At 54.4% G+C, this 21,439-nt stretch overlaps 1 protein-coding gene across 4 annotated transcripts in view; it reads right to left on the reverse strand.

Annotated features, from left to right (window-relative positions):
• Positions 1–21,439, reverse strand: part of NDST1 (N-deacetylase and N-sulfotransferase 1) — a 58,709-nt gene that overhangs the window by 12,624 nt on the left and 24,646 nt on the right. For all 4 annotated transcript variants that reach the window (XM_080803984.1, XM_080803985.1, XM_080803986.1 and 1 more), the window contains exons 2-10: positions 16,856–17,755; positions 10,171–10,665; positions 7,255–7,342; positions 6,088–6,242; positions 5,225–5,410; positions 3,463–3,591; positions 2,481–2,663; positions 1,413–1,509; positions 62–185 (exon numbers count right to left, since the gene is read on the reverse strand). In XM_080803984.1, the coding sequence (XP_080660110.1) occupies positions 62–185; positions 1,413–1,509; positions 2,481–2,663; positions 3,463–3,591; positions 5,225–5,410; positions 6,088–6,242; positions 7,255–7,342; positions 10,171–10,665; positions 16,856–17,368 (1,970 nt within the window). In that variant the 5' untranslated portion in view covers positions 17,369–17,755. The remainder of the gene's footprint in view (positions 1–61; positions 186–1,412; positions 1,510–2,480; positions 2,664–3,462; positions 3,592–5,224; positions 5,411–6,087; positions 6,243–7,254; positions 7,343–10,170; positions 10,666–16,855; positions 17,756–21,439) is intronic.

Below are 21,439 nucleotides of genomic sequence, written 5' to 3' on the forward strand. Positions count from 1 at the left end.
CTTTGGGCAGACTCCATGCCAGCGAGCTCCCATCCAGCTCTGGACAGACAGGGCCACTCACCAGTCGATGCCTTTGTGATAGTTGTGGCCGTTAAAAAACTGGATCTCCTCAAAGGTCTCTGAGCTGGGGTAGTTGCTGCTGAGGTCCGGGTGCATGCCCAGAAACAGGTAGAGGGCCGTGGTGCCTGCAGGGATGGAAGATAGCCGATACCAGGGCTCAGCCCCACACAAACATGGAGTCGGGATCATGGATTCTGACTCCAGCTCTCCATGACTCATGGGGTGATCCTGGGAAAGTCCCTTGCCTTCTCTGGGGCTTAGTTTCTACACCTGTGCAATCCAAATTAACTTCACGAAAGCCAGGACAGCAAATACAGGGCATGCATGTGGGAACCACAACTCCTACATCCACTGTAGACATCACTAATCCATCACAGCATCCTAAACACTAACCAAGAACTTGGCCTCAGAATCCTTCCCACCCCTCTACTCCAGGAGCCATGCCCAGTTCATTAGGGTCATCTCATAATCCCAGAACTAGATTTCCAGGTCTGGGCCTCTGTCCTCTGACATGTGGGAGGAGCTCAGAGAAAAGGGAGCTCTAGACCTTGCAGTCTGTTGACAGGAAATTCATGAAGGTCTAAGAGATCTGGCTCAAATGCCTTCTCCTTCTGGGAGCCCTTCCCTCATTCACCCTGTCTGTCCTACTCGACAGTACAGGACCTACCCCTTCCTTCAGAGAGTTCATTCCTTTCCTGTGCGTGAGTCTATGGTTTGTAGGCTATAACAAGACATCTTGGAAGAGAAGGAAACTATAGAGTTTAGTTTCTTTAAGAGTATAAGCTTGGGGGGTCAGAGAGATAAGGGTTCAAGACCTAGATCCATCATTTCCTAACTGAGTGTGTCAGGGGAGGTCACCTCACTTCTCTGAGCCTCAAGTTATTTTATCTGTAAAATGGGCATACCCATTTGTGCTTGACAGTATGTGTGGATGGCAAACACTTAGCAAGCATATCATTGCTCCTCCCCCTTGTACCTCTGGCAGACATGACTAATTGATTGCGGTCCTCTTTGCCCTGAACCAGTTTTGCCTGGCACTGCTCAAACATGTGGAACAGCTGATCTGGGCTTCTCTGCCTAGACTCAGAGACTCCCAGGAAGAGAGCTGCCTGAGGGTGCAGTTCAGGGCTGATAAGCAAATTCTACGCTGTCCTCCACCCTCTCCCCACTTCCATACTGACAGGCAGTTCACGTTCATCCCAACAATTCATATTCATCCCAACTTCATTCTCAGTTCCTGGGAAAGAGGGGGGCAGACTGTCGAGGACTGGAACCAGGGCAAGGTGGTCCCAGAATTCTGTGGCTGAGACAGCAGGTGGTGAGGGACCCTGGCCAAGAACAGAGCAACCTGCCTGTTTTCTGGGGGCCAATGATGAGGAGCTTTGGGAAGCGGTCACATGTCTTCTCCTTGGACCAGATGTCTTTGTGACGTTTGTCCTCACAGGGGTCCTAAAACAACAGTGGAAGGAATGTAAGGGGGAGGCCCAAACCCAATGAACGGACTCTCATTGCACACAGATATGTGGCTCTTACAGCGCTGGCAGGTAGGGTAACTATGTGTGTCCTTGTCACACCCCACCTCAGGACACTGAGCTGCTCGCAGGCAGGGACCACCGGCAGGGACCACTTCCGGTTAGTCCTAGCAAAACACTCAGCCAGGTGCTTGGCATGCAACAGCAGCTCACGAGCATCTGCTGAATTTAACTGGGTGAGCTGTGTCTGAACCAGAGGTCAGCAAACTTCTTCTGCAGAGGTTAGTAAATCTTGGGTAAGTGTTTAGTAACTATTTTAGGCTCGAGTACTATCTGGTCTCTGTCCCAACTACTCAATTCCGTTGTTGTAGCATGAAAGCAGCCCTATACAGTACGTCCGAGAATGAGTGTGGATGGGTTTCAATAAAACTTCACTTACAAGAACAGACTTCAGGCCCCATCTGGCCCATGAGCCCTGGCTTGTGGACCCCTGGTCTGAACTGAGACAGCTTCCATTCCAGCTTAGCTTCTCTTTCCAGATTTTGACAGTCCCCGGGGCAGACCCCCCCTCCAAACCCTCCATCAGTCCCCTTTCCGGTGGTACAGAGCCTTCTAGCGTGCGAAGGGACATAAAGGACTGAGTCTAACCAGGCCAGGCAGGTGCTTTGATCTGCCCTTGATCTACACTCTGCTCCTTTACAGCCTTGTCATGCTTTTTCAGAAGGTGTGTGTGAGTGTGCACGCATGCATGTCTGGGGGGGGTATGTACATACCTGCGTGTGAGAACATGCGAGTATGCCTGTGTCAGAGCACACCCGAGTTTGCACTCAAGAGAGACTGAGAGTGTGGGGCCAAGCCCACGCCTGGCGTGTGTGCCTGGCGGTGGTGGGCGTTCCATCTCCGCGACAAGACACCCAGGCTGCCCCCCGCACCCCCGCACCCACCCACCTGCCAGAGTGGGTCCTTTTCCTCGGAGAAGATCTGGAAGTACTTCTGTGCCAGCTGCACGGGGGGCAGCGTCTGCAGACGCAGGTTGGTCCAGGAGTGCAGGAAGCGCACCAGGTGCTTGAAGGTGTACAGGCCCAGGCGGTCGTTCCCATAGTTGGACAGGTGCGTCATGAAGATGCTGATCTGCTCCGGGGGAAGGGGGGCAGGGCCGGTCAGCATCTGAGCCCCCTCCACCCCACTTTTGACTCTTCTGGTCAGGCCGCAGCTTGCAGAAGTCACTCTATGACCAGTCCGAGGCTCTCTGGGGCCGTTAGCACTCACTGAGTGACCTTGGCTTAGGCACAGCCAGGTGAACCCAGGTCTGGCTGACTGACCACCAACTAGCACAACCCTGAAATGGGAAGCTGACCTACTGTGCAGTCATATGTGTGTTCTGTATTTTTTTCAGTGGAGTGTTCACAGAAGACTAGGAGGGCTCAGTTATCCCATAAAGCTGAGTAACACCACTGCTTAGTATCTACTTAATAGTATTAAAGCATGGATGATTATTTCCATTTTACAGATAAGGAAAGAGAGTGCCAGAAAGCTCTGATGAATAGTTTAAAATATACATATTTCAAAATAAATGTATATATACATATATAGTTTACAGATTAATGACTTACTATTTTTGTTAGTACCTAACATCCATTATTTATACACACACGCAAAGACTGGAAAAAGAACACAGACAAAAACGCTCACGCTACTGCACTGAAGTACAAGATTCTGGAAGGAAAAAGGAAAGACATTTTGGATTCTCTTCCCAAGGTCACACAGCAGAGCAGGGCGAGAGCCAGGGGTGTAGGGTGGATTTCCCCACTCCCGGCCCTTGTGCCGGCTGCCACCCCCTCTTCCCCAGGCCCAGGAAAGCCAGCCCTGGCTGCAGAGAGACTGTCCGGCGGCGGCCCCTCACTCCCAGCCAAGGGCTACGAGCACTCACAGGATTGAGGAGCACGGTGAGGAAGAGCTCGCCCCCGTTGATGATCTTGTCCAGCTCGCTGGAGCCACCAGGGTACTCATTGTAGAAGATGGTGTGTGTGAAGAGGCCGCAGGTCTGTCGCGGGAGGACCTGGGGATGAGGCAGGGGAGAGCTCTGGCATCTCCAGGCATGGACGGCGGTAGAAGACCCTCCCTCAGGAGAACGGCCAGGGTGTCTCCTCACCCTCTTGTGTGACTACACAGCCCCCACTCTTGGGGGTCCTCTCCTCCAGTGACCTTCTGCAGCCTGAGACATTCCCTCAAGTGAGCCCATGGGCCCTTGCCGTTTTACAAACTTCGCCGCTATTCTCTGTTAACAAAATGAGCAGGCCCCAAAAAATAACAGAGAACGCTTGCCCAGCGAGGGTCCCTGACCTTCTGCAAAGCAGTCCTCCCGGTCACTCTCGCAACCCCCTCACAGCATTAGAACCTGCCCAGGAATGCTCCCAGTCACCAACTGGCTTAACTGTCGATTCTGTCTCCTCTCATAAAATGGCACCCCAAGAGAGCAGAGAACTTGCTTGTCTGGTCACCACCTCCTCCCCAGAGAGAATGTGAATGCCTGGTATTGAGGAGGCCAGTGGAGGGACGGAGGGAGAGAGGGGTAGGTGGACAGATGGACAGATGAAAGCATAAATCTGGCCTTCCCACACATGCCCCATCTGGACTGTCAACAATTCATCCTTCCAGTGGCTCAGGCCCAAAACCCTGGAGTCATCCTGACTCATCTCTCTCCCCGACACCCTACCTCCAACTTATTAGCAGATCCCGTTGGCTCGACCTTCGGAGTTAAGTCCAGAATCTGATCACATCTCAACCCTGCACCCTGATGGAACCACCACTCTCTCATCTGGAAGACTGAAGTGGCCCCCTAACTGGTCTCCCTGTTTCCCACTTTGTCCCCCGTGGTCTCTGCAACTCACAGCAGCCAAAACAAGGGAAACCTTTTTAAAAATATGAGCCTGATCATAACAGCACTCCATGCAAAAACTTCCCATCTCACAAAAAGCTAATGTCCATCCAATGGCCTCATGTAGCCCTACATGATGTGGCTGGCCCATCACCCCTCTGACCTCCTCTCCCCGGCCCCTTACTCCCCTCCATCCATACTAGCCTCCTAGTTGGCCCTCAAACACACCTAGCACAAAGCCTGCCTACCTCAGGGCCTTTGCACTTGTTCTCTCTGCCTTGAAAGCTTTTCCTCATATAGCAGCATGGCTCATTCCTAGGAAGGCCCTTCCTGTCCCCCTTATTTAAAATGACTTCTCCTTCTCCTTCTCCCCTGGCACTCCCCTTCCCCGCCTGACTCTTCTCCATGGCTCCATCACCAACTGGCCTTACGTACGCACGTCATACATCTGTGAGCACACTATCTCCTGCCACTAGGACGTCAGGTCCACAAGGGCAGGGACCTTCACTGGTTCTGTACACTTCTGCATCCCCAGTGCCTCGAACATTGCAGAAACTCATTACAAGTGTTGAAGTAAGCAACAAATGAGACAGAGGCCTGTTCCCAATCCTCACCAGAGACCCCTTTAAAAAATGTTCAGCTCCCAATGCCCTGTCACGGAAGCTAAAAAGGAGCTCAGGAAAGGGCCAGCCCGGCAGCCGATCCTCCCTGGGATGGAGAACCTTCCTTGGATGCCCGAGGGGACAGCAGAGCCTGGCCTGAGACCCCAACCCGAGCACGCGGGACATGCTTCCCCAGCTGGGGGCCCACTCACCATGATGCCATTATGGATAAAGCCGCGGCGGTAGCGGGCTGGCTTCAGGTGGGGGTACTCCTCCGTGCTGGTCACGCGGATGCTCCACACCTGCTTCCAGGCCTCATACAGCTGCACGTGCACAGGGTATACACCCGAGTGGTGGGGGGCCACTGCATAGCCCATGTCTGTGGGGATGCCGTGCTCCTGGGGAGAGGAGGCCCAAGCCAGGGTGAGCATGGGGCTCCTTCCCCGCCGGGTCTCATTTCCCCTTTGTAGAACGGGAGAGAGAAATCAGAGACTAGAATGGCAGGGCAGTGGGTCCACGCCCTCGTGGTACAGATGGGAAAGCTGAGGCCCAGGGAGGGAAAGGACTGGGCCCCGAGTCTCGGAGTGAGGGACTGACCAAGCTGGGGAACTCTTAACTCTCAGCCGGTGTTCACGCCCTCCGGCACCCCGGAGTGAGGAGCAAGGACAGGGGCTCTTCCTGCCTGTCGCGGCCTCTGACTGGCTGGTGGGCCAGGCTGAGTCCGAAACTGGGCCTCGTTCCCTCCTCCCCGAGTACCAGCTCCAGCTTCCCTGAGCCTCCCACTCTCGCCTGAAGACAGAGCTTGGGCTCAGGAAAGAAACTGGCCTGGCTTTAAGCCCTGTGGGCCCTCCTCTCAGCTGCTGGGGGTCCCCGCGCTTTCGTGTTTTAGCTCAAAGGGACAGTATCGATAATTGCCTCTCGGGGTCTCTGTGAGGCTTCAGAGAGACAGGGGCTGCAAAGACCCTGACAAAATGCTGTGCAATGGAGCTACAGGACAGTGGCGAGAGGCCAGTGGTCGGGACCCCCAGCCCCCAGCCCACCCCACCAGCTCCGCCCCGTGGGGAATCTTACTCACGACAGCGAACTTCTTGTTCAGAGCCATCTGCTCGGCCAACACCGACTGGTTGTGGAAAAGGTGTGGCTGCATGTGGCTCCACATGTGGGGGAACCACCAGAACTCCTTCACATACGACAGCAGCAGGTCATCCCCGGCATCCTCGGCGTCGGTACCTGCAGCCAGAGTGCCGGCCGCTTAGCCCAGCCCAGCCTCCGGGAGGCCGCGGCCCCGTCCTTCTCCTCTCTGGGCCCTGGGGCCCCATGTGTGCCATCCGCCGTCCCAGCGCCTTCTCCCAGCTCTGGGAGGCCTGCTCTGATCCGCTTCCTGTCTGCCTACTGGGCCATTTGTCATCTGTCTTCTATGTCATGATCTGAGCCACTCTGTATACAGACAGCACATCTAGTCCTGTCTCATACTATGACTCAAACTACCTCTGAAATGCTGAGGACCGAGAATCCGAAAAATGTGTTCAGAGGATCCAGTATTGCTAGGTGGCTTTGGGAGCCTGTTGCTGAATTCCCCCCACCCCCACCCAGAATTGCAGAGTATTAGGGTTTTTCCTAGAATTCAAGAGAGGCTCTCCGCACTGTGGCCCAAGCAGAAGGCAGCTACAGGGAATCTGGCCTATGGATGACAGTCTTCCCCTCCTGCTCAGCCCAGAAGGGCAGCATTTGAGGAACTTGGGAGAGCCCGAAAGAGGAGGGAAGGCATGAACCCCACCACCTACACCCTCAACCTCGACCCTTAAGACTTGACAGTGAAATGGCAGTGGCCATCTCTGGGGCGGCAACAACTATAAGGCACTCTCACTGTCCATGCGATGTATTTCTGCAGTGTTCTTAAAACTCACCCGATTACCTTCCTAAGCAGGCATAGTACAAATAATTTTTAAAGACGGAGGAGAGGGCGAGACAAGAGGGGGAAGACGCCCCCAAAGACAGCACGGCTTGGACAGGGAGGGGTGAGTGAGGGCTTATGTTGTCTTATTGCTGCCCCCAAATGCCCTCTGCCGGGGGCTGTGACTGCTCTGTGGGCTGCCAGATCAGGGGGAGGCCACCAGGGTCAAATGTGGCCCTAACGTGGGCCCATCAGTCCCCCAGTTCCCCCCGTGGCACAGTTCTCCACGGATCCAGACTCTGGGGGCCCCTGGAAGTTGCTCGTGGGTACAGAGCCAGGCCCGCTTACCTGTGTGGAAGAATTTCCCTGAGTAGCCCAGGTTGAAGGTGAAGTTTGGGATGTGCGTGCGTAGTTCATTCTGCGTATCAAACAGGGCCTAGGATAGGCAGAGGAGGAAGAAGGGGGTGAGGTGAAAGCCAGGGGCTCCCTGTTCTTCCCCACTGAGGGCCCAGAAAGATCCTACTATTGTAGGACCAGCTGCAGAGTCTGCAGGGCCCAGAAAAAATGAAAATGTGGGACCCTTGCTCCAAAATCATTTCAAATATCAACGCCAGGGCAGAGCACTATCTTGTACTGGCCCCTTCTGTGTGCGGGGGTCCCATACCCATGAAGCCAGCCCCGAGCTGCCACCTGCCCCAGGCCTCCAGCCAGAGAAGACCTGTTGCTAGCTCAGCTCTACTATGTGCGCCTGAGAAAGCTTCGTGTTCTAGGCCTCAGTTTCCCCAAGCATGAAATGAAGATAATAATTCCTCTTGGGCTGATTGAATGAGACCCTGCATGTCAAACTGCCTGACATTTTAGTCAGCAACATAAAATGGTGGCATGGCTATGTCTTTGGTCATGGCCACTGTAAGCCTCAGATCCTCGTCCGTCAAACGTGGAGGGTCTCTCCCGGTAAGCGCCAAGGCTGATGTCACAGGATCATGACTTTCCAAAGACATATGGCATCCTCAGCCACGCGATGTCCCCAAGCATGGCACACCCCATGTTGGGCAAGCCAACAAAGGGAGGCTGATGCTTGCAGAACATACACACACTTGTACTCTGGAGTCAGGACTCCAAAAGTCCCCACACCACACAAAGCACACAAGGCTGCTAAGACACTTGCGAGAGCATGCTGTCAGACCGCTCTGCAGACAGACAGTTTTGCGGCCCCCACTAGCATTTCACCAAGGCCAGGCACTACCTGACAGACATGCATGCTCTAGCCGTGTGGCCCCGGGCAAGTTATGTCACCTCTCTGAGCCTCAGTGGTCTTTCTGGGAAATGGGACTTAGGATGATACCTGCCTCACAGGGCTGCCATGAGGATCCACTGTGGCCATATACAGAAAGGGCTAAGCGCAGATCCTGGACTGGCCAAGCCCTGCATAAGCAACTTCTGTCCATGTGATTTAACCCACACCGTACAGCCAGCACTGTCCAAGTTAACCGGGCGATGCTCATGTCTCTAGAAGAAAGGCTGAGTTGTAGCCTGTGCTTGGGATTAAGGGACGGGGGGAAGGAGGAAACCTCTGCCTCTTCAGACTCACAAGGATGTTTAAGGCAAGTGGGACCCTGGCTGGCGAAACAATTGGCAGTGTGCTCGGAGCTGAGCGCGCAGAAGAGGGTGTTGCTATTAGTATCCTGGGACAGATATAGTTTCGACCTGCTCTCATCCCTCACTGCAAAAGTGGGGAAAGTAAGAAGTGAGCAGGGCAACCTCAGGGCTCGTGGGGGATGCCGCGAGCCCGGCAGCCTGGTTTCCTCGTGGGACCAACGCTGAACCAGTCTCAAGGACTCACCTGGACAGCAGCAAACACTAAGGGTACAGCAGGAGAGAGCAGAAGAGCGCCCTAAGCAGCAAACAGAGCGATCTACTTTGAGAGGTCAGTGATGGCCATCGCATGAAGCCTCAGAGCCGGAAAGCCTCAACAGGCGTCATCTCAACACTTGCTTTCAACAGGACAGCCCTCGAGGAGGTGAAATCCCAGGAGCAGACACAATGTGCAAAGCAGATCAGAGCAACACAGCCCCGCCCCACGAGATGGGAGCTGGGAGGGCTCCAAGCCTGCCCCTCTGTAAACCCACACCCCCCACCCGACCCCCCTGGTGGCAGTGGGGGAAACAGCCCAAAAACTTCCTATCTGCCCCTCTTGGGAGTTCCCTACTGAGGCTCAGACATGGGAAGGGACTTGCCCATGAGTTCCAGTCAATTCAGGGTCCAATGGGTCTTGACTCCCCACACAGTGCCTGCCTCCCAACACCATTTGCTGTTCTCTTCCAGAGTGTAAGGAAGAGTAGAGCATTCACTCCTGCCCCTCTGCCTTCTTCCCAGGCCCCAGGGACAACCCCAATCGTGACTTCAGGAGGACAGGGAACACAGTGCCCACAACAGAGCTCATTTGGGAGGAGAGCACTAAGTCTCTTTTGCCCCCCTGAACATCAAAGCGAGGTCTGGATTTGGTGCTAATATGTTCTAACGCCTGCTAATCTCCTAAGGGAGGACAGGGTCATCAGGCAGCAGTATCTCTGTAGAATTGAATCCCCTGGCTTTGTTTTCTTTTCCTTGGATCTGCTGTTGTGCCTGCCCTCTATTTATGGCAACCAGTACTGATTTCTAGTGATGCTGTTCTCTTTGCAAAGAACTCTGAGTAAAATAGAGACTAGATGAAAGTGCATTTTAAAGCTTGCTTAATGGTCTTCATTTGTAGGCTTCTCTTCAGCAGTGATGCGTGTGTGTAAAATTTCGAGGTCTGCAAAATGCTTTTACATACAGTTTAGTTGGGTAAACACTTTTTGAAATAAACACATCCATTCTGCTATTTATACAGACCTCGGTTAGAATATGCCTGTGTACGATTCAAGCTCTAATTCTTGTTTAAAAAGTTTTGTGGGAACTCTGGGACTGACATAAACATTTTTGAGAGTGAAACATCGCATCTGGATTAAAAGGCAGATACATAACCCTGCAGAGCTCCCATCCCTCGGCTTCAACAGTGGAGTCTCTCCCACTGCGGATACCTTCCTGAGCTCCACACCCCAAAATTCAAGGCTTCAATATAATTTCCAGTGACACTTTTGTCTAATCGCTAAAGCCGCCTGGCCAAGGAAGGGGGGCGCACATAGCACTGGGGAGAGGCAGACCGTGAAGTCACGACAGGGAACCCCAAGGGTCGAAGGTGGCGAGGCCCCGCCCGACCTGTCTGGCAGCCCCCGGCCATACCTTCACGTCCTCCACCTTCATGCGTGTGCCCTCCTTGCCCACAAAGATGTCATCGATGTCCACCAGGATGTAGCGGTCCAGAGGCAGCGAGAGACGCTTGCCCGTGAGGAAGGCCACGGCATCGACGAAGACGAGCTTGTGCAGCCAGAAGTTGAGGTTGTTGCCAAACAGCACGCGCTGGATGCCGTCGTGGAGGCCCAGGTCCTGGACCACGGTGGCGTGCAGCGCAGCGTGTAGGCCTGCATCCGCGCCCAGGTGCGGGATGGACTCGGAGGAGCGCGTCTTGGCCAGCAGCACTGGCTCGTAGGTGGAGTGGTTGGACTGGAACACGGTCCAGTCCTCGCCCGGCAGCACGCCTTTCTCCACCTCGCTGGGCCGCGTCACGTAGAGCAGCGGGGACTTGGGGTTGATGCTGCAGTCCTTCAGGCCCAGGTTGGAGTGCAGGAACAGGGGGAAACCTTTGAGCTGTGCACTCAGCAGGCTGTTCTCGTTGGCCTGTAGCCGGGGCGGAGGGCAGGAAGAGGGTAGCAGAGCCGTCAGATCCAGAAGCCCCCAGGGAACACACAATCTCAGGTGGGGACTGGTCACAATAGCGTCAACGGTATTCTCGGACATTCAGGGAGGCCTTATCACATCCCTGGCCGTGTGCTAACCTAGCTGCACAGACCCAGCTCCGTGGGTCCCAGCAATATACCAGCAAACACGCACCACGTACTTCCCAAAGCCAGGAACCCAGGTCACGCCACTTGGCACACAGGGAAGCTGTTAATCATCACAGTGACCCCACAACAGAGGCAACGCTGTCATTCCCATCTTACAGGTGAGGAAACAAAGGCCCAGAGAGGTTATGTAACTTACCCAAAATCACACAGTGGAAAGTCAAGCAGCTCTGAGCCTAGACTCTGCCCCCAGACTGCCTGGCCTCGGGCAAGTTATGTAACCTCTCTGTGCCTCTGTTTCCTCTGCTGTAAAATGTTCCTCACAGGATGCTAGAGGGTGATGAGTGTTCATCCTGGCAAAGTGCTTGGGTCAGGGCTGGCAGCACCACAGTTGCTCCTTTGGTCCCCATACCAGCCTCAGGACATGGTGCCTGTGTTATCACACTTCATGGGGGCGGAAGCTGAGGCAACCCTCGGCCGCATGGGGCCAGGAGGAGCCCCAGTGACCAGCCAGACCATCTGCCCCTGGAACCCACACGCCCAGCCACCAGGCCCTTCTGCCTGGCCCTCCCAACTGGCTCTTGCTACACCGTTCTCTCCTTGGGAGAAATCTTAGGTGGATGCCAATGTAGAAGAGATCAGAGAGGAGGCATCTGCTGGGGGTGCCCCATAGCAACCCCAATCTTCCATATGCACCCAGTACCCCCAAGGCCACGACCTCACAGGAGCCCAGCTCCCTGCGCCTCCCTTCTCCTCCAGGGCCTGGTGCTGCCCAGCTATGTGGGATCTGCAGACAGTACCCACAGCACCCCTTCTCCTCTTCCCTAGACTCACAGCCCCCGTCCTTCATACCAACCCCTGCCTCTTCCTAGCCACCTGCTCCTGGATATGGTACAACTGGCCTTTGTCCCTGTGCCAGTTCCATTCTGTTTCCTTCACCTGACAAACTCCTGTTCATCCTTCAAAACCCAGTGCCAAAAACCGTCCTTTGCACCGGCCTCCCTGGAACCAGGTTAGAGCCTCATCCACAGTACTTTTCACCTTGGCTGCTGCATTATCTGTTCAGGGTCTCTCTCCCACCAGTCGGCCCTTTCGAAGGCAGGTGCTATATCATTTCCACCTTTGGAACCAGGTGCCCCTAAACAGGCTTGATACCCAGAGGAAGCAAACACGTTTGAAGAGCAAACTGGATTTTTATTTTTATTTATTTTGCGGGGGCTGGGGGGCAGGGGAGAGGGGCAGAAGTAGAGGGAGAGAGAGGCAAGACTTGATCTCATAACCCTGAGATCATGACCTGAGTGGAAATCAAGAGTCGGTTGCCTAACGGACTGAGCCACGACTTAACTGGATTTTTTAAAAGAATAAAAAGGGACAGACAGATCCTTAGTACCTGGCCCCTGACAATTGTTCAATATGGGTTTCATGTGTTCGTTCCACAACTATTACTATGTTTCGTGCCAGGGATACAGCAAGGGAAAACAGACACAGCTCCTGACCTCATGAACCTTAAAGTCAAGCAGGGAAGAGAGAAAGCAATCAAAATCACAGAAAGAAATACAAAACTTCAATGAGGCACATGCTACACAAGTTCATAGTTCTAGAATAGTCAATAACTGGCCACAGCTGGCTCAAGGAAGACCTTCCAGAGAAGGGACTTTCAAACCAAGGTTTAAAGAATGCTTAAGTATCAACTAGGGAAAAGTAGGGGCCACATTCAAAGGACAGCAAGTGCAAAGGCCCTGAGGAAGGAGAGAGCTCAAGGAATAGCAAGAGGCCAGCAGAGTGATCAAGAGGCAGAGCAGGAGATGAGGCAGGAAGGTCAGCTGGGGCCAGACCTGGGATCCTGGAGGCTTCAAGGGGCAGCAGGGAGCCATCAAAGAAACACTATCAAAAGGTTTCAAAGAGGGATGACAGGTTCCAATTGGCATTTTTAAAAGATCCATCTGGCTGCTGTGTGGAGAATGAGTGGGGTAGGGAAACGCAAAGGGCACCAAATGAGGGCCCCCAGTGAGTCTGGAGAGGAAGTTAGGAGGGTAACTCAGGGCCACCCAGGAGAGCTGGCCTGGTGAGCACTGCATAGGATACTCAGCTGAGGACGGAGCCACGTGCCCCAAGTGGAGCCGTCTGTGCACAGAGGGTGTCTTTTGCTAAGAGCCGTCACACAGGAGTGCTTGCTTCTAATTCCCACAAAGGCTCTGCAGGGCTCTGGCCTCGTACAATGCAGTAAGGAACCTGCATGCACTTCTCCACATACCAGTACCTTCCAAGGCCCACCCTGTCCTCAACTAGCCTCGAGAGTCGAGACCCAATGCAGAGCCCCAGCCCAAGAGGCCACTCCACTCAGCCCCAAGGTCCATGGGACCCCTAAGCCAGCACCGGCCAAGGATAGGAACTACTTGGGCTACGTGGGGGCAAAAGCAGGGGGGCCCGGTGACATTTCAGGTCCTGTCCCTAGCCTGCTGTGGTCTGGGAGGCCACACTGGCCGGCAGGCACTGGGGGATCCCATTTCAAAGCCCCATTCCTGAGCTGACTGCCAGGCCCTGGCAGCTCAGCCAGCGGCCCAGCTGGGGGACGTGGAGGAAGGCAGAAAGCCAGTCAGCAATGCAAAGGAGCCAGCAGGGGAAGGGAATGGAGAGCAAGCCTCAGCATTGCAGAGAATGACCCCACCTGTAGGCCTCAGCCCACCAGAGGGAAACCCCTCCTGTTCCTCAGCACTGAGGACCCATTCGGGAGACACCAAATCTCCCAACAGAGTCATGCAGGTAGAGGGGGGAAGGGCCCTGACCCGGGAATCGGGAGGCCCAATACAGATTCTGTTAGTAACCAGATGGATGACCTTGGGACCCAAGGGGGTCTTCTGTGGGTCTCAGTCCCCCAGTTCTTCCGTCCGTTTGCACTGACATGCCTGTGCATGGCTGGGTTGGAAGGCAGGAGTGTGGTGGTCTAACCTCGGCCCTGACTTACTGGCCATGTTACTCCAAACAGCTACTCTGCTTGGAGCCTCAGTTTACTCCTGAAAATAAAATGCCTCCTTCATAGGGTAGTCGTGAGACTTAACCAGGATAAGGCCTGCAAAGCAATGCGTTCAGCATCTGGCACATAGTAAGTGTGCGATAAAAGAGGTTGGGCAGCCCTTGTCAGTCCCCTGCCAGGATGTGGTCAGCTCCAGGGCCCCTGGAGTCATGAGGTTGAGACACAACGATGTCAGGAACCAAGGCTATCGATGAAGATCAGCCCGGACCCCCCAGGACCTCCCAGGGGCGTGTGCCGTCAGAGCCACGAGACAGAAAGAGGCAACCGACTGCCAGCTGTGTTTGCTGAACATGGAGATGACAAAGCAAGACTAGCTGCCATTTAATGGGTGGCTCAGGGGGCCACCCACTGTCATCTTCAACACGGCCCCGCTTCACAGATGGGTTGAAGATCCTGCCCCCGGTCCCTCTGCTTATAAATGACAGAAAGATGTGAACGAGGGTCTGGACTCTTCAGCCCCTGCTCTTACACTGATCTGGGAATCCAGCACCTGTGCAATCGGCAAGCGAGCGTCTCCAGACCTCTGCAGTGCAGAAACCCTCTGGGTTTGACAGGCCCAAGGCACAGCACCAACGCAGGCCTTGTGCAAAGAGCCAAAAGATGGAGTTTGACCACCAGAGGGCTCTGTTTGAGCAGAAAGTCACAGGCCCCGGCTCAAGACCAAGCAGCCGTCTTGTCTCACGCAACATGGCAGGAAGACCATGAAGATTGGAATTTCCACAGACCCCACGGAGAGAGAGTGAGCCTGTTCCTCTGCTCCCTGGGGCCTCATGTCCACCTTCTGTAGAGCCAAGAACTGGGGCTAGACAGGACCCAAGCTCTGGTGCACCAGCTGTGCCCCCCCCCTCCCCCCACTACGGGAGTTCTGTGCTCTGATGCAAATTCTACTCCAAAAGGGGCATTTGAGGCCCTGGATTCATCACATGGTGGTTATGACTAAAGCCTCTGCAGCCAGACTGCCTGGGTTCAAATCCCGATCTGTGCTTATTAGAGAGAGGAGTGGAAGCACATCTCTTCACCCCTCTTTGCCTCAGTTTCCTTTTCTCTTAAAATCAGGACGATATCCACCTCCTTTAGAGGATGGCTGGCGGGTGTTAGGTGAGTTTATTCTTCACACGAAGCGCACGGACAGTGCATGGGGCTGGGGGAGCACTCAGTAAGTATCAGCCATTGTCATGTTCTTCAGGCCTGGGGCTCCCGATCAAACTTAATGAAGTTCATGGCAGGGAACGGAAGAGTCCACGAGAAAAGAAAAAACAGACAGCAGAGGCAGTCTGAGGTTATGGCAGATGAAAAGCCATAAACCAGGCCAGCATTTCCCAGAGGATGCTCTGTGAAATAAAGGCCTCTGTGATCAAGCCAGCTGGGGAATAAATCTCACCAGGTTTGCTCCACTGCAGGACTTCTAAGAGCCTTCAATTTCTTGGCCCATAAAACCTTCTTTTAGTGGCAGAGCATCCTGCTGCACTCATGTGGGAAAGGACACACCGTGGGAACCCTCCTCTGGACCAGGCTCCTCCCCACACCGAGCACAGGGTCCAGGACACAGGGGTGCTCACGAACGCCTGGGGATACAGGGTTCCCCGCCAGCAGACACGCGCCCCTTCTGACCCACTCCTGCTCCTCTCCCAGCTCATGCCAACAAAGAACCTGCTTCAGGACCTGCATACTTACTAACGTCACCTCTGCCTGGAAGGCCCTTCGTGCCGAGAACTATGTGACTCCTTGTCTCCCCTCCTTCCAGTCACTTTGTCAAAGTGGCCATTCTATCAAAAACAGTGTCAACTGCCCGTACCCATTACTTCCCTGTGCCCTTTCCCGGCTTTATTCCTTCTCGTACTTATCACCATTTGCCACATGGTGTGTTTACTTGTTCATTGCCGGTCACTGACCCTACCCTACTGCACTGAAATGTCAGCTCCGTGACAGCAGTGACTCTGCACACTTCGCTTACCCCCATGTCCCCAGTGCCTAGGACTGGGGAACCTGGAACACAGTCAGCATGAAAGTAAATGTTTGCTGAATGTCCCCAAGCACCTACCTAGAGTCCCTACCACCCATCTTGAAGCCAGAGCCTCTAGATTCCCCCATCCAGCTGCTCCCCATGAACAGCTTCTTCACAACACTTTCAGCAAAGATTCTTATCCCAGCAGTCGTTCTGGGTGCCCCCACGGAGCCCAGAGCAGCTCACCTGCCCGTTGGGATTTCTTTCTCCTCTTTCCTCCAATGCAAAATGGCTCTATTCAGGAGGTGCATAAATGCCACAGCCCACCAGGGCCAAGAGGAAAGAACACAGGATCCAGAGCCCAGACCACCTAAATTGGAGTTCAAATTCTGGCTCTCCCACTTCCAGGCTACCTAGCCTCAGATACGTAACCTTCCCACACCTTGGTCTGCCCATCTGCAAAATGAGGGCACACCTCCTCCCTTGGGAAGATTGCCATGATGTTCACGGCACCAAGCCTCTCCCACCTCACAACCATTCCGGGGGCTTCCTTTAGGCAAGTTCCTGCTGTGTGCTGGGCAATCCCCCTGCCATATGCTCCTAATAAAAGCTAATATATTTTTTAAAGATTTTATTTGAAAGAGAGAGACAGAGAGTGCGAGCGCGAGCTTTCACAAGCTGGGGGGAGGGGCAGAGAGAGAAGTAGACTCCCTGCTGAGTACGGAGCCCAACGTGGGGCTCAATCCCAGGACCCTGAGATCGTGTGACCTGAGCTGAAGGCAGACACTTACCCAACTGAGCCACCCAGGCACCCTGAAAAGCTAGTATTTAAAAAGCACTTAGTAGACAGCAGGTACTGTGTGCTCCAGGTGCTTTACATATACTCACCCACTTCTCCTTCATGACAATTCTAGGAGGTAGGCGCTACCATTATACCCATTTTACAGACGAGAAAAGTCAGACACTTAGCTACTGAGTACAGATGGAAATGGGGACTCAAACTCAGCCAGAGCTATGAACTGCTTGGGGACCCCCAGCCCCGCGTACCTTGAAGAAGCCGATGATGCCCACACCGTAGGCCACACAGTACTTGTCCAGCAGCTCCCGGTTCCAGGCGTCCAGGTTGACATACTTAAGGATGTTCTCGTAAATGATGAGGGCAAAGCGGCCACGGCCCTTGTCGGTGAGCGTGGGCATGTCCCCCTTGCCCGGTGCAATCTCCGTGCGGTACTTGAAGCGGCTAGACTCCAGGATGGCCACGACCTCCTGGCCCAGCTGGGAGTAGAGGCTCTCCACAAACACCAGCACCAGTGGGTCCGTGCGGGAGGGCGTGGCTGCCTGTATGGGTTTGAGTGGCAGCAGGCGGCTGGGGGCCACCGGGGGCGGGTCCCCACAGTCTGGCTCGGGGGCGTCCGCCGAGGGCTCCAGGCCCCGCTTCCAGCCATACAGGTAGTAGGCTGAGACAAAAACGCTGAACAGGCAGAAGACAAATAGCAGGAAGAGGACAGCCTGCGGGGACACGTGCCGACACAGCCTCCGAAGGCGCGCCAGGGCAGGCATCCTGGCCCCCGAGACCTAGGCCGCCGGAGGCCCACCTGCCCTGGCCACCCCCAGGCCCCACGCAGGAGGAGACACCAGAGTCGTCCACTGAGCAACAGTTTCACAGACACTGAGCAAGTGCAGCCCTCAGTGGGCAGCAGGAGTGGAGGGTCTGGGCCCCCGGCCCTTCCTCCCAGCCAGGGGCACAGTCCGCAGACCGGTTGCGCTCCTTCCTTCCTCTGTGCCCCTTTATGTCACCATGGCAAACCCCCACGTGGTCCTGTGCACAGGAGAAGTGCCCCCAGGGCGTCAGGGCCTCCTGGGGGGGCTGCGCAGTGGGCCGAAGGATGCTGGGCCGGACCGGGACTGCCACATGTTGCTTGCTCGGTGGGGCCCCCGGGGCCAAGGCTGTGAAGAGATGAGGAGAGCCAGAAGTGGAAAGTCAGAGTGGGCTCAGGGGGGTCTGCTGACTGCGGACACACAGGACCGGACCTCGGTGGGCCCACACTCCAGCACTGTTGCCCAACCTGGCTGCACAATGTCATACAAGCCTCGTAATCTCTCTGAGCCTCAGTTTCCCTACTTGTGAAACTGAGCTGACAACGGTACCTGCCTCACAAGAGGCTCAGGGCGTAAGCCCCCTGTCCTAATGTGAATAATGGGTACAACACGGTGTCTGCGACGGTGGTTGCTATTCATTGTAATCACAGAGTCCAAGACCAGAACAAGAGACCCTCAAGCAGGAAGGACAAAGTGAAACAAATATCTGAAGGCCTGGGAGTCCGAGGCGGGATTCTAAATCATGGCTGAACACCCCCTCCTCACTGTCTCCTCCTCACCCACAGTGCCCCCCACCCATTTCTCTCTCTGAATGGGCTCAGCCGCCTCATCAGGCAGCCAGAACTTGGGGTTCCTGGGTCCGCTTCAGCCCTACCCTCCGCCCAGAGCAGGCCACCCGTATTGGTCTCCCTGGGAAGTAAATGGAGACCACACACCCGCACCCACTAACCTACGGCCCCCAGACCCCTTACACATGAGTGGAAGCAGCTGCTGAAAGCCAGCAGGAGAGAGATGGGGACAGATGGTGTGAGGGTCTGGGTGGGCACAGCCAGGGAGTGAATAGAAGCCTCAGGCCCAGACTAGGGGGTGAAGATCTTGAAAATCCCTCCCAGGCCCAAGAGACTATCTGGTGTGCTGAGTGTTGGCCCCAGCAAACCAGAGACCCAACAAACGCAGTTCTAGAAACTTATTATCATAGGGGTTGTAACTGTAGGCATGTGTGATGATTTCCCCACAAGAATCTGAATCCCCATGCTGCTTGTAATAGCAAATGCCCAGCAACAGGGGATTGTCCTTAGCAACTATGATGCAAACATCAGACAGAATCCCAGGCAGCCACTTACAACTTCAACAAGATGTGGAAGAAGGACATTTACTGACACAAAAATATAATTGTCACACATGTTGTTAAAGTGGAAAACACTTATAAAAACAGTCTGCGTGGTCACATTTCTGTTAAAAATTGTTATGTGTGAGCCAGAAACTGGTACCAAATCCCAACAACAACAAAAAGCCCAAAATGTTAACAATGATTATGTCCGAATGACTTTTATTTTCTTCTTTTTGTTTCCTAAATTTTCTACAATCATCATTTACTACATTTGTGAAAACTAAAAAAAAAAAAAAATGTTTTTAGAAGATGTGCTCAGAAGCAAGAGGCAGGAATGGGAAATGAGGATATGTCCCAGACACCCGTGCCGCTCCCAGTTCTGCCAATGACACGCTGTGTGACTCGGAGCACACCCCTACCCCTCTTTGGGCCTCCTGCCTGTCAGAGAGGAGCGTGGGCTGACCTCAGAGGGGCTCTCCTACCTCCCATATTCTGCAATTCGGTCCCTACTATATGCCAGCACCATGTGGAACCCAAGGTAGCCAAGAAAACAGGCACCTACAATGCAGGGGGAGGACTGTGGTAGTGGGAGAAGGGCGTTGGAGAGAACTCAGGGGGACTTAACTCTTCAGGAAGAGTAGGATCAAGGAAGGCTTCCTGGAGGAAGTAGTACCTGAACTGACCAGGAGAACAAGTAGGGGGGGCGGATGGGGAGGAATAGGGAGAGGCACATGCCTCATAAGAGACCCAGTCTAGCTTTCCAGGGACTCCTTGTCACTCTAGCTGAGAGCAAGGCAAGAGGGAACAGGTTTCCTGGAACAGCTGGAGGGCTAGGGTGATAGTCTTGTTTATTCCCATTTTGCAACTGCATCCCATTTCCCACTGATAAGGGCAGCCCTCTGCCCTGTGGCCACAGTGAGCCCCACCTCTCGGCCTTGGGGCCAGGACCACAGCACAGTGGGTGGAGAGGTACAGCAGCACAGTGGGTGGAGGTACAGCAGCCTGGCTGATGGTCTGCCAGTCTGCCACGCCTGGGGGCATCTAGCCACTCCGGCCACCCAACCGTGCTTCCCCTGCAGGCCTGGATGCTATGATCACTGGCCCTTGGTCGATTGCATGAACAGACTTTCAGTGTCCCTGTTAATGATGCAACCAGCAGTCTCAGGCATCTGGAGGGTCCTAGACCCCTGTGGGAATCTGACGACATTTTCCCATAAAGAATACACATATATGGGGCGCCTGGGTGGCTCAGTGGGTTAAAGCCTCTGCCTTCGACTCAGATCATGATCTCAGGGTCCTGGGATCGAGCCCCGAATCGGGCTCTCTGCTCAGCAGGGAGCCTGCTTCCTCCTCTCTCTCTGCCTCCCTCTCTGCCTACTTGTGATCTCTGTCAAATAAATAAATAAAAATCTTAAAAAAAAAAAAAGAATACACATATATGCTGCAAAATCCTGTAACAATTTCAAGGAATCCAGACCCATACCCTCAAACCCACCCGAGGACCTAAAGCTCTACCGTAAGAAAGCCTTACGGTTACACGCAGACTGGAAGCAGGCAGCTTCATTCACACTCACGCAGCCTCCCAGCAGCCGTGTGACTCTGGGCAAGTTATTTAACTTGTCGGTGCTCCCAGTTTCCTAATCTGTAAAACAGCAAAGTCTGACATGCTCCCAGAGCTGTGAAAATTAAGTGAGTTGACACATAAAAAGCACACAGACCGTGCTGGGCACACAGCACCAAATTTGGGTGAGCCCCTCTCCCCGTGCACACCGCCTGCTTGGTGAATGTAGGCCCAGTGTGGACAAGAACTGAGCCCGCAAAGCTCGGTCAAGTCAGCTCCATGCTCTCTCAAGCCTCCTACAGCCAGTCCTCAGAAGCCCAAATCCCCATTTTCAGAGGCTGTGGCCTTTCCCTGGAGCCACACGGATGGGCAAAGGTCAGATGGGAAAGAGGCCAGGAGGCCAGGGAGGAAGCCATGGCGAAGCCCAGGCCCAGGACAGGGTAAAGGGAGAAAGAAAGTGGGCCAACTAGCCTGTCCCCAGAGAAGCCAAATACTCTGAAGGGGAAGGCGGGGGAGGGTGAGACGCTGCTGGCAAGAGGAGCCTCCAGCACTGCTCCCCACCACTGCAACCCCCATGAGGGCCTGGAGCCAGCCATTCGAGACCCTCCACACCCGCCTGTATTCCAGGGCCCCTGTGGTTCAAGGATGGGGAACTGGGGGGCTTCTAATCCCCTTGGAGCCACCAAGTCCTCCAGGACAGCTGGAGGCTGAGGTCTCGACGCCCTCCCTCCCCTGCTGCCCTGGCCCTGCCTGGATCTTGCCGACACTGCCAGCGGTTTTCCTGAACTCTAGCCTCGCCCAGCCAGTCACCAGTCTTGGTCGTGCATCTAAGCCTGTGCTCATGAAGTTCCCAGTGCAGGAATGCCTCCCCCTCCCCCTTGGGATACTTACTCATCCTTCAAGACCCCAGTTCCAATGTCATCACCTCTCTGAAGTCATCCCCATGCACCACCCCCTTTCCTGCCCCCAAGTCCCATTCCTCAGGCTTCTGCCTGGCCCCATCCCCTCTCCACAGAGTGGAACTGGAAAGCCAGGCCCCTCAGGCCAAAATAGGATGCAAATGTGCATTCTTTGGCTAGCACAGCATTTTTCTTAAATTTGAGATTCATTATCAATATTTCAAAATCAGGAGATTTCACAT

The sequence above is a fragment of the Martes martes genome (assembly GCF_963455335.1).
Source record: "Martes martes genome assembly, chromosome: 5".
In the NCBI taxonomy this organism is placed as follows: domain Eukaryota; kingdom Metazoa; phylum Chordata; class Mammalia; order Carnivora; family Mustelidae; genus Martes; species Martes martes.